Here is a 13,184-nt window from a genome sequence, read left to right as displayed (position 1 = left end):
GTCCAACCTTTCTTGACAGAAGCATGGTCTAGACAAGATGGCTCAGCACTCTGTCCAGCTGAATCCTGAAACTGCCCATCATTGAAAGGTCTTAATCCTTTGCCACCACTTCTGAAAGACATTTGTTGACTTTGCGTTTGTATAAGGAGTTGTTATAACTTTATTTTTTTTTCTGTAGTTACAGAGATGCAGAGAAGAATTTTCACAATATATCAAACAGATGCTCCTATACAGACTGCTCTGGCAATGAAGAAACTGAAGATGTCTCAGGAATTCTCCAGTGTACGGCTAATGTACTTGGTAGGTATTTTTTCAAGGGAATTTGTTTCCTTTAGTTGGAAGGAAAGTTTACTGACCATCCTAATGCCATGATGAAGCAAGAAATTTTTGCTCCAACCATGGAAATTTAGGATGTAGGCAGCAACATAACAGTGCACTATTACTACATTTGTTTTCTTTTCTACATACATTTTGAGTCTTTAAGACAATTCAGACTGATTGTCAGTGAAGACAGTGAATGTGTGTTGTGCAATACCCAGTGATTAGAGAAGTTTCAAAGGCTTTTGGCAAGTGGACTTGCTTTGGAATTATCTCTGGTGTTTTTATAGGGGTTCTGCAAAACAACAGACACTTTTATCATTTGTGTGGACAGAGGGCCTGAGAAGCAACAGCAGGGTGTACCTGAGACATGAAATATTCTGGAAACTTAGATTTTCTTTGGCAAGAAGCACAACACTGAAATCTGACTGTGTATGATAACTGAAGATAAGATTTAGCTTTCCATGTCAGGGGAATATGGTGAGGTGATACTCTGCTCACATTCTGGTCTTTACCATTGTATCCTGCTGACTTCAAATACTTTTGGAGGATATACATTGTGTATCAGTCTTTTCTACTGCAAACTGTTAAACAGACTTGGTGTGCTCTGTGAAACAGCAAACATGTTGTAGTTGAGAGATGACTGTGTTTCACTGACTTTCAAAATGTTTTTTTTTTTTTGCTATCTGGTGCCTTATTCTGTAAAATACTAGATGCTGTCAGGGATGTTCTGCATGCCTTTGACTGCTGCTAGAAGGAGTTGGCATTTTGTATTTTGCATGTGTGGTCATGGAGAGAATTTACAACAAATTAAATTTTAAACATGTCCAGTGTTAGTTAGCTTTTTTCTTTATTTTAAAATATTTGCATGTTATCTCTCTAAAACAAATGCTATGAGTGATATGGCAGGACTCATGCAAAGCAGAGACTTTTCATGTTACCAGGTACATCTTAATATCATAAAAAGCCAGACTAGACATTCAGTACTTGTTTCACCATGACACAAAGTATGTGTTCTAAGAAACAGTTATGAATAATTTTTCACCTTCATAGTGCTTTTAAAGCAATGTGTTAGTACTAGTACCTCAGCATGGCAGAGTAATGTGCAACCTTTTTCTTCAGTGGTATCCTCACAGTGCGTGTTTATTAGGGGCAGACTGGACTTCGGGGACCAAAGTGTAGGGATAACATCTAAGCATTACTATCTTGGGGAACTATTAAAGTGGGCTTTATTGAAAATTAGTTTGCAGAGACTTTTTCTTGGACAAGTTCACCTCTTAAAGAATGAGTTCTTAGCAAAAAAAAAACCCCATTCAGTATGAGCAAAACTCTGAGATAATTTAAAAGCAATGCTTCTCCCTATCTGGGAGAAGAACGTAAGGGAATGAGCAGTTAACCCAGCTTCTTTATTTTAATTGTAGCTCCTATCACAACAGGTAAATAATTAATGGAGGCTGTGTAATTAATTCTCGCATACGCAGTTATTTTTTGGGCTGAGTAAGAACTGGTAAGAGCCGCCTCTATGAAAGAGGGATGTAACCACTGAGGTATGTACCTAGAACAACTGGCATTGCTGAGGCAGGAGGAAAGCATGGATCTGACTGTGATGAAGGCTAGAGAAACTGTTGGACCAAATCTGGCTCTTAGTTTGTTTATATGAGCAGTAAGAGGCACTTTCTGTCGAGGGCTGGAAGAAAATATTTCCCTAAAGATGCTTGGAAGCAGCTTCCTGCTCTCTGACCTTAGAAACTGCCAACATGATTCACCTCTCCCAATCCTCTAACCACCTCTAAAATAGTCATTTGGCATTCCTTATTCATCAGAAGAGTGTAAATGCTGAGATCATTGGTAAGCTTGGAAGACTGTGAGCAGATGCTTCACACTGTGGTCCTGGTGCTTACACTGCTCGCAGGAAAGTGCTGACTGCAAGCTGTTCACGGAGCTCGATGCATGTGATTTATCATGTATGAATACTGCTAACTTTCCTCTTGTCAAGTCAGCACTAAAGTGTGTTACCATCTTCCTGCAGTAGGGACTGATTCTCCTTGTCCCCTTGCTGAGTTGCTCCCGCTACAAGTCTAGACATCAATAGAAGTCTCCCTGCTTTAAACCACTGTAATTAAAGGAATCCATGTCCATCATGTTCACATGCTGTAAACTGTGTCTGACCAGATGAATTACACAGTTTTCCTTTGCAATGACAGCTTCTGAGGCTGGAATATTTAATTTAACTTTCTATCCCTTCAAAAATAGTCCAGACAGCTTCATGATGGACTCTGCTTTCATTAATCGGTGCATGCATACTTTTATAGTGTCCTTCATAAGCGTATAGAAACAGAGAATCCTTTAGGTTGAAAAAGACCTTTAAGATCATCAAGTCCAATTGTTAATGCAGCACTACAGAGTCCACCACTAAACTGTGTTCAGAGGAGATTGACAGTGTAGATTTGAACTTTAGAAATAATGATAAGAAAAAGATTTCCATGATGAAGTATGTTCTGTGGATTACTACCACATTTCTTTCTTAGGTGACTATAAACTTATACTGAGGTATGTTAGAGAGAAAAGTTGTATCTGAAGAGATTTCCTATTTGACCTTGGGCAAGTTTTTATTCTTTCTGTGCCTCAATTGCCTATCTGTATAATGGAGATAACAGGATTTTTTAAATCCTTTAAACCATATGTCAATGCTATTCAGATTTCAACCTTCTTGAAGTGAAGACAATTTCATCCCCCTTGTACATCCTGCATTTTGAGCAAAGTGACTGCTTTTGTCCTCATGATTTAAAGTAATTTGATTTAAAGTAAGATTAGAGTGTGCATTTTTACTTAAGTGCTTCCAGAATAAAGCAGAAGACCTTCATGTAGCTGCAAATTAAAACTTTGGCAACAGGAAATTAGGGATGAAAACTTTTTTTGTTGTTCTGTAACTACTATTGTAAGGAATTTATTCCGGGACATAAAGCCTTCATGACCTATCTCCTGTTTCTTTTTTTGGCAGATATTCAAAGAAGGTCTGTGCTACTGAACTTTACAAAGTAGCAGAGAAATGCCCGATTTTCCCTTTTGAACCCCACTCAGTACTTCTGATCTATCACGTGATATTTCTCACATCCCAAATGCAGGAGTCAGATAAAAACTGTACAACCTTCACCTCACCTCCTCCAAACACTCTTTTCAGACACTGCAAACAATTAATGTAGCCTTTATGAACATGAGCTATTTATTACTCTTCAGTCCTTCACAGGGAAAAAAAGAGAAAGGGAGTTTCACTAAGGCAGTTACCAGTCTTTTAAATGGCATTGGTATTTCCTTTGGAGCCTCTTTGCATCTTGCTGAGGAACTCTGTAATCTATTCTCACTTTGATAGTAAAACTAATGAATAGTAACCTAAATTCACATAAAAAGAGCTGTTGTGCAAAATCTGCAAAGCAGCAGTAGCTGTTCATACCCAGTCTCTAATGACATGGAAGAAGTGTTGTCTTTGAAAGCCCATTTGTGTGTTTTAGACTTCAGTATCTAAATTGCAGGTACTGCAGCACCATGTTAGATACACTGTATAAATAACACTTGGTCACACAGTCGGGAGTTACAAATGCACTGGTATCAGATCGATGTTTCAGCAGAAAGGCCTGGAGAAGTAATTTTACCCATCTGACTTTCCACTGCTTAAGGTACAGAAAAACATTCTCCCCCATTTTTTAAAATTCAAGCAAATAATTTATCCAACAGGGTTCTTTTTCATCTCTTACAAAAATTTGGCTCCTAAAATTTTACTACAGTTACCTCATTTTCCTTAAAAAATGCATGGCACATGTCAGTGGCTGTTAAGTCAGCTCTGCATGTGGACTCTGGTGTATTGCAAGAATTTTTTCTATTAGGCATTTGTAACTTATGGGATAATAATGGCCTTTCTTTTGATTCTGCTTCAGAGAGTGGTGTGAGGACTTTGCTTGTCTATCTTTCTGGGAATCTTCTGTTTGGAGTGTGATACCACGCAGTTGCAATTCCCTAGGGATTCCCTAATCCCCTGCTGATAAGTTGTATGGAATCCTGGCCCAGAGCCCTGTCCTGTCAGGGAGATAAATCATGTTTCTACATTCAGCCTCCCCAAGACACCGAGGAGGAGGTGGAATTCATTGTTAGTGTAAGGTTTTAGAGAGTTCTTGCTCTGGGTGACATTTGCTTGTCAGTACCAAAGAGAACATGTGCTGCAGGCTGCTTTATATAGGGCAACTCAATTCGTGCCTAAATATATCTTGCAGGGCTGATCCTTCATTTAGTACAAAGGGCATAATTCCATAAAAGTAATTTGTTCTCTGTACATTTGTCAAAGTTAAAGATCTGTGTTTCCTTTATGAAACTAAGAAAATCTCAGCTCTTACATGAGGCAGTGGCATAAAACTGTGTCAGGGCAGGTTTAGGCTGGATGTTAGGAAAAGGTTCTTCACCCAGAGGGTGGCTGAGAGCTTCACTGACGTGAAGGCTGTTCAGTTGTTATTGCTCCACTGCTGAGCACTTGGGAAGTGGTCATGGCACCAAACCTGACAGAATTCAAGAAGTGCTTGGACAATGTTCTCAGGTACATGGTGTGATTCTTGGGGCTGTCCTGTGTAGGAGTTAGATTTTGATGATCCTTCTAGGTCCCTTCCAACTCAGAATATTTGATGGTTCTATGATACTCTGTTGTTAAAGAGGAATAAATTTGGGATCATTCTGGTAACTATTAAATAACTGCTGAGAAATAATATATTTGAAGAGGCAGGAAGTAATTGAAACGGAGTTGCCAGGACAGATCTTAGCCTACCATGAGATTAGACCAGGTGAAGTATTTGGAAAAGGTAAACAAAGGTTTGGCACACTGACTGCTTGAGAGGTGTCTGAGAACTGTAAATGCTTCTGTATTGAAAGTATATAAATTTCTATCACTTCCCTTTGCACTAAGAACTGCGGATAGTCATTAGGATGCAACTAATTTGGGATCCACGGCCTGATTTATAATTAAAGTTGTTGGTTTACAAACGGCGTAAAAGGAAATGTTACATGGCCCAGAGGACTGGCAATACTAATGGATTCTAATAATACTTTATCCTGGGGGGTCCAAGCTATACACACAGGGCTCCTGTTATTGAGCAGATGTTACAGTGCACTGGCAACACAAAAGTAATCTAAACAAAAAGCACGTAATTCATGTGATTTCAAAACTGAGATGAGTACATCTCAATTAGAAAAGGACAAACATTTATGCCAAATGGCCTTAGACATCCCACTCTTCTCAAATCAGAGCTATTTATTGTTAGAAAGCAGATGAACTACCAGCAGATAATGAGCGGTTTGAAGTTATGATGTACAATAGCATCTTGTAGAAGTCTATTTATGAAGAACATATTCTGGCCATGATTCATTGACTAACTGTAGGTGTTTGTCTTTATCTGAGGTACTGTGAGGCATCTTGTGGCCTCTGTCAAACCTTCAAAAATGTGTAGGTCTCCCTTAGGTCCCACATCTTGGCAGATACAGTAACGATCTGTTGGTTCTTTTGTAGATGTCTTGGATGCCTTATGGAGACTCAAGGAGTATTAGATTTCTATATTTAGTCAGATGAGTTGAGCCCTTTATATATGTGAGGAGTTATGAGAGATGATTTTGCATTTCATGGGAAGAGTTTTTAGATTTCATTGCAATTTATTTGTTCCAGGAAGTGAAGTTCTGCTCCCTATGTTAATTCAAAGACATATATATTTATTTTAATGAAAAAAAAGCAAATGAAAAAAACCCTTATTACTGTTTAATCTCTAGAGTTTGCATGAAGCAAACCTGGTCGGCGTAATTTTTAGGAATTGCCAATCTAATGATTGCAGTTTTCATTTAATACGCCCTGTGCAAATATAAGAAGTGAGCTTTCCAAGTTGTGGTGGGGGACATAAAATCATGATAATCTTGCTTCACGTAGCTTGGCGTTGCTTGCAGAATTGGCTGCTACTGCGAGCACTGTATGAGGGCAAAAGCCCCTTCTGCTGCCTGTTCTTAATGTCTCATCTGAGCTTCCTGTGTCAATAGTTTTGAGCAGAATCTTTTGTATATATACTGAGAACAGGTGATCAGGTCCTCAACAAGAGGCAGTAATTACAAGGGTATTTCCATCATTGGTCAGAGGACAAGGAAAGAAAGCAGCTCATTCAAAGTGGATAAAATAATACAGATGAACATGTGTCAGGAATTCTTTTTGACAGTAGTTCTCATTTATATTCTGTGAAATCTTGAAAGATATGCGGGGCTTGTATGTCACTGTAGGAGAAGTGTTGTACAGATTTTACAGTTGTGTCACAACCAGATGTAAGGGCATAAAATGATGTTACTGTATTTATATAAAAACCGCCAAAAAGGTAATATAAAAATGCTATATGGGTTCCCAGGATGATATAAATTCACAATCATAATGAAGTAAAATCAAAGTCATTTATACAGTAATTAGATACTGGCATTAAGCTCGCTTATAATCTAATGTACCTTCGGCATTAGTCTGTACCCCAGAAAACCTTTTTTATTCAGAGACTCAAAGTTGCTTTCCCTACCATCTGAAATCATTCTTTGGAATTCTGAACTGCCACCTGTCTTTCTGTCCAAAGGTCTGTTTAAGAGAAAGATGTTAGTGATGCCAAAAATTTGATAATCCAAAAGCATTTAAGAGATACTTGCTATAACTGAAGGTGGCAAATTCTACTTCTGTTCACAGTATGAGGTCTGGAATTGCATATTTAATTGTTCCAGCCCCTTAAGGTTTGATATTTACAGATTCTGAATGGTATCTCAGAAAAAAAAAAGATATTTTTCAATGCCAAATGAGTCAGATGCTGGCCACTCTGCAGCCATTATCTTCATTATTTAGTTTTAGGAAAAACTGGATGGCTTGTAACTGCTTCTGCATGCTGTACCAGTTAATGGATTACTTTGATTTTTTTATCACATCGTTTATCTTCTGATTGTTTCTGAAGAGCCTATGATTTGTGATTTTCTTTATAGGAACAGATTCTTATCTAATTTCTCCACTTCATAATGTACAAAATACTTAAAAATATTGTACTAATTCCTTGACATTTGGTAGAGTTTTTGCAGTTTACATTAACTGCTGAAAAGAAAGTGAAGACCTTTTGCTAGCATGTTATTACAGGATGAAGTCATCTATTTCTGCTCCAGTTCAGTGAAATACTTAATTTGTACTTTGAACCTGTGCTTAAAGACTTTGGTAATTTTGGATCTGCCTGACAAGTATAGGATCTCTTCTCTTACTGTCTTTGAGACATATTTTCAAAGAATAATAATTAGTCATAGATCCCAAAGTGCTTTTCAGTGGAGGCCTATAGCAATATTTTCATTCTGTCGTTGCTTTGCCTCTATTTCCAATGTGCGTGTTTAATTTCTCTCCAGTATGGACTAGAATAAAAGTGACATTATAAGGAAAAGCAACAAAAAGAAACTTCTGAGGAAGAAACATTAAAATTAAGATGTGTGATTTGTCCTCCCAGCTTAGCTTAAGTAGTAGGAGCACAGTAGATCCCCCTCCAGGATGAAAGCAAATTGAGACCAGTGGATTTCTAGAGCTTCATTCAGTATATTAGTAGAAGGTTTGTAAATAGCAGAAGCTCAAAAGAACGAATTACTTCAGTTGGGGAGCAGCAGAGTGTGTTGGGATGGCTTCTGGTTTATTTTAAATCTCTACCATTTAGTGGAGCGTCTTGGTGAAACCAAGGAAGACCTTTTCCTCCATATCAATTGCAAGCCAGTGCTCATTAGGAAGCCATTTCGGGGTCATACATGAGGTGATAAGAGAGTGCAGTGGCCTCTGTATTTGGGAGTGCTGGGCCCTCATACAGATATCAAATATTTTTTTTTTTCTGGGAAGCTGAATGAGAATTTTGCTTAGAGGTCCACAGTGAAAAAGAAAGAATGGAAATGCCGGCTTTTCAGAATAGAATAGCAAATTGTCAGTTTTGATGGACAGAAGTTGACTCACATTTTCAATGCCATATTCAATTTGAATTATTCCACTGCAAAATCAAACAGAAAAACAATTGAGCGTGAGATGAGTTTGAAAAGATTGGACTTTTTATGTAGATGCAAAACCTGAAGGTTATAAGAAGATTATTTTGATTTTGTTTGTCTTTTCTCAGCATAAAAGAAAAAACCAAAGGAAATACCATATACGTTGAAATTGGAAATCATACTGAATATAATATTTAAAGATAACAGCTAGCCCGCAGAAGTCTCCAAATGTAGTAAAGTATGCACTATAGAGACAATGACTTCTGGGATTCATTTTTTTAGCAAGAAGGTTTTTCTACATGTAATAAAACTATCTCCCAATCTGGTAATGTTCTGAATTTATCTGGGATAGAGTTAATTTCTCCTCAGTAGCTGGTACATTGATGTGTTTTGGATTCAGTATGAGAATAATGTTGATAGCATACTGATGTTTTGGTCGTTGCTACGTAGTGTTTATCCTTAGCCAAGGACTTTTTTTGTGTCTCGTGCTCTGCCAATGAGGAGGGGCACAAGAAAGCTGGGAGGCAGCACAGCTGAGACTCAAACTGTCCAAAGGGACATTCCACACCATTAGAATGTCATGCCCAGTATGTGAACTGGAGGAGTGACCTGGATGGGGACAGGGTCTGACTTTGGTGGTGAGAAATTGAATTGTGCATCACTTGTCTTATGTGTGGGTTTTTATTTTTCTCTTTTTCATCATTATTACTACTTACTATTATTATTATTGTTATATTTTCTTTTTCTTTCAATTATTAAGCTGTTCTTATCTCAACCTACAAGTTTTACTTTTGATTCTCCTCCCCATTCCACTGGGCTGGGGGGTTGAGCAAGTGTCTGTATGGTGTTAGTTGCCAGCTGGGCTTAAACCACAACAGGTATGTATAGAAATAGGGGTAGGGAATCCACACAAGATATGCAAAAGATTTGGATCATTTATATGGTAGCAAGTGAGAAGGTTATAATGAAGTATGTACAGAATTAGTGGTATGTGAGCATCTGTTATCATCTGTTTCAATAAGAGAGGCAGGAATAAGTCAGTAAAAATACCTTTCAAATATTCTGTGCAACTTTACACAAAGACATCACTGAAGCCAATAGCTTTGCAGAGAAGTCCAGAAAAAATTAGTTCGCATATGTTTGTATAATAGGAATTTTTAAAATAAATATTTTTAATTCAAAGATAAACATCATGCTTCATGCAAAAATTGATGTCTTATTGGATAAGGCTTAGGAAGAAACTTCCTTGCAAGGTACATTATACTTTTTGGGTTTTGAAGGTTGTTTGACTTACTTCAATTTTCTTAGTATATCATAGTGTCTGTTATTATAGAGAAAATTCAGACTAACACAGACCAGCAGTTTGGTTGAGTTGGGTCATACCCATTTTTCTATTAGAGCTAATCTAATTTTCTGCTGGTACTATGTGTAACTCAATTCAAAGCTCAAATGTTTTTAAAAGTAGTGGCACGTCCTCAAGCCAGGTCATTTACCTGAGTTTCATAGTATAATTCATGTTGCTTGGAGTCAGTATGTTGTGTCCAGACTGAATGGCCAGTTCTCCAGGGCGGACAACAAGACCAATCTAAGACAATCAGCAAAACCTGAGGCCGAATACTGAGACACAGTTCCCAGTAATGATAACGAGACGAGGCTCACATTCGTAGCAGCAGAGTCCAGGAGTGATGAGTTCTGCAAACCTCATTCCCAGTCAGTGGCGCCAGCGCAGCCGAGTGCTCCGCTGTAATTGTATCATACACTTGAAAGGCACTTCACCTGCGCTGCCGCTTCGGGCAGCTTTGTGCCATGTATTTGGCCATTTGTATGAATAGCCCAGGGGGTTCTGATGCTGTCCTGTTCCCATGCTTTCAGAGCCTCTGCAATCTTACAGCTTTGGGTGCCCCTGCTAGACTGCTCACTTCTACACACAAACTTCTAAAGCTGCTCTCACTTCACTCTACAGAACGATGAGATTTGAAAGTATGAATATCTGTGTATACATATAAATATGATGATTTCTTAGCTACTTCCTATTAATATCCAGTTATGACATTTTTGGTATGGGTTAGAATTTAAATTTTTTTGGGTTATAGTGAGTATTTTTTGGTAAGATATTACAATACCATGTTATGCAGATGTAATGGTAATGAGTCAGGAATTGGCACACAGTCTTCTGAGTCAGGATATTAGGGGGCATTGTGTACCAGAGGTACTTTCTTTTGGCTTAGCTGCAGAGCTGACCATCTGTGGTCATAAAAGATCCTGGGAATATTTTTGTAATAACCTAGTTTAGTGACCAAATTTCTTTATGAGTAATGGCATCTGAATGAAGTTTCCCAAGTAATTGCTATTACTTCTTTTATAAAATATGCTTTGTCATGTTCTCATGTTGTCATATTTATATATGTAATTTACTGTATTTTAATTTGCTATTAATCACATAAAAGGTCCAAACAAAATTATCATTGCAGATTGCAAAGCTGGGGAACACTGAAATCCCTTGTGAATATTGACTGTGTTAACGAAGCCTGTGTTCAGACACTGCCTTGAGATTATTAAAGGTTATTGTCTGCAAACAACATGACTTCTGCCCCTGTTATACCTCGGGTATAAAAGTCACTAAGCACTCTGTTCTTCCCAAATTAAAAGCCTAAAAGCAGTCTAAACAATGAGAAGTTCAGTGATCTGCTGGGATATTACCAATGTTATAAACCATGCTGAATACACATTAAAATAAAGGGCCTGCTGTGCCCTCAGGAAAGAAATAACTGCCCTTCATTTCTGTTCAAATGCAAGATAAATTTTAAGGAGTTTGACTAGTTGACTGAAATGTAATTCTATATGATTTCAATGTAGTGAAGAAACTGTGTTGTTAATTCCTATATTAATTTCCTTTGAAAACTCTGGATATTTGTAATTCACAGACAACTGATTAATATTTCTTTTTATACTGTTACATCTTAAAACAATACAAACATCTGATTAATTTTGTAACTCTACTATGACATGGGGATTATATACTGATGAAACTTAATAGAGTGTATCTTCCTTGAAATAAGACAGAGGAAAATGCTTAATGACCATCTCAAAAATATTTTTTGTAGGTTATCCTTAAAATGGTAAATAACAAACTGGAACAGGATTTGATACACATTTCCATTGCTGGTATTTTTTCATCCCTTCAGCAGTGCCAGCCTTATCACCTCTGTAAATTAAAACCTTTTGAATTTATGTGATAGAAACTTGAAGTGATGTTGTGAGATATCACAGACCATCTATTAGCTATGTAGACTGCTCTTAAGAGGCAGGGTTTTTTTAAAGATGGGTGAGTGTAGGTAGAAGCTTAAAATGAAAAGGCTTTGCTCTCCCTTGCAGGCAACAAAAGGAGTAATTATTTCTTTGTATCTTGTGGCAGTGCCCAATGCCTATAATGAGAAAAGTATTTTGGTTAAAAAACCCCGCAAAACTCACAATCCCCCTTCCCCAGCTATTAAAAGTGTAATCTGACTGCAGGGCTTTACGGTGTGGATGGAAAGCCAGACAACTGACTTTGAGTCCCAGAATCTTATTCTTCAAGCTGGGGAGAGCTGGATCCTTCACAGAGGCAGTGAGCAGAGAGGCTGTAAGAGCAGGAGCCTCATTTGTAGCCAGGTCTGCAATGGAAGGGATGCAGCCATGCCTGGGTGCATTCCCACAGTGGCCTGGATGTGACATGCAAAAGTCAGGGAAATTGTAATGAATACTGGTGCCAGTGGGGAAAAGCAGACAGACCCACTAATCACTGGCTGGGACAGCAAGCTGAAAGAATGAGGACTTAAAAAAATGGCTTCTAGGATTATTCCAAACCACCACAGAAACCTATGGATAGGTGTCTAGTGAAAAAGCTGCTCTCCCTGTTTTGGAAAAGTAGCAGGCAAATAAAGAAAAAAGGCAAAATGTGACACAGTAACAATACTATGTTGTTGATATCAGTGTCTCATTGTCCTATAGGTCTGAAGTTTGAGGAAATGCAAGAAAAGTTTGGGGAGGAATTCTTCAATATCTGCTTTGACGAGAATGAAAGAGTTCTTCGAGCTGTAGGTGGGACCCTTCAAGACTTCTTCAATGGCTTTGATGCTTTGCTGGAGCATATTAGAACTTCATTTGGAAGACAGGCCACCCTGGAATCTCCTTCTTTCCTATGCAAAGAACTCCCTGAAGGCAATCTCATGCTTCATTATTTTCACCCACATCAGATTGTGGGATTTGCAATGACAGGAATGATAAAAGCAGCAGCAAAGAAGATTTACCGCTTGGAAGTAGAAGTAGAACAGGTCACAAATGATAAGCTGTGTTCAGAGGGGACAAACCCAGGTAACTGCAGCTGTTTGACTTTCCTTATCAAAGAACATGAAAATGCAAATACCACAAAAGCACTTCCAGCAGGAACTTCCCAGTCCCCCTTAGACCTGAGGATTAGCATTAGCACTTTCTGCAGAGCTTTCCCCTTTCACCTGATGTTTGATCCAAACATGCTGGTTCTCCAGCTTGGAGAAGGTCTTAGGAAGCAGCTCAGATGTGACACTCATAAAACCCTGAAATTCCAAGACTGCTTTGACATAGTCTCTCCTAAAATCAGTGCCACGTTTGAACGAGTTCTCCTGAGGTTATCTACACCCTTTGTCATTCGGACCAAACTTGAGGATTCTGACTCTGAAAGTAAAGATAAGGTAAGAATATTAATTTGGAAGGGGATGTGCTTATATGTGTGTCATGGGAGAGGATTTTTTGCTCAGAGAAAAGCAGCTCAAGTCCTGTGTACTCTGGAAAGCTCACTCATGCCT

The 13,184-nt window shown here is 38.2% G+C and overlaps 1 protein-coding gene across 1 annotated transcript in view; it reads left to right on the top strand.

Annotated features, from left to right (window-relative positions):
- GUCY1A2 (guanylate cyclase 1 soluble subunit alpha 2) overlaps positions 1-13,184 on the top strand; it is a 159,769-nt gene that overhangs the window by 16,452 nt on the left and 130,133 nt on the right. The window contains exons 3-4 of the mRNA XM_032099297.1: positions 179-300; positions 12,352-13,070. Coding sequence (XP_031955188.1) covers positions 179-300; positions 12,352-13,070 — 841 coding nt within the window. The remainder of the gene's footprint in view (positions 1-178; positions 301-12,351; positions 13,071-13,184) is intronic.

This window comes from Corvus moneduloides, chromosome 2 (genome assembly GCF_009650955.1).
Source record: "Corvus moneduloides isolate bCorMon1 chromosome 2, bCorMon1.pri, whole genome shotgun sequence".
Taxonomy (NCBI): Eukaryota; Metazoa; Chordata; class Aves; order Passeriformes; family Corvidae; genus Corvus; species Corvus moneduloides.
This window is presented reverse-complemented; position numbering and strand designations above follow the sequence as displayed.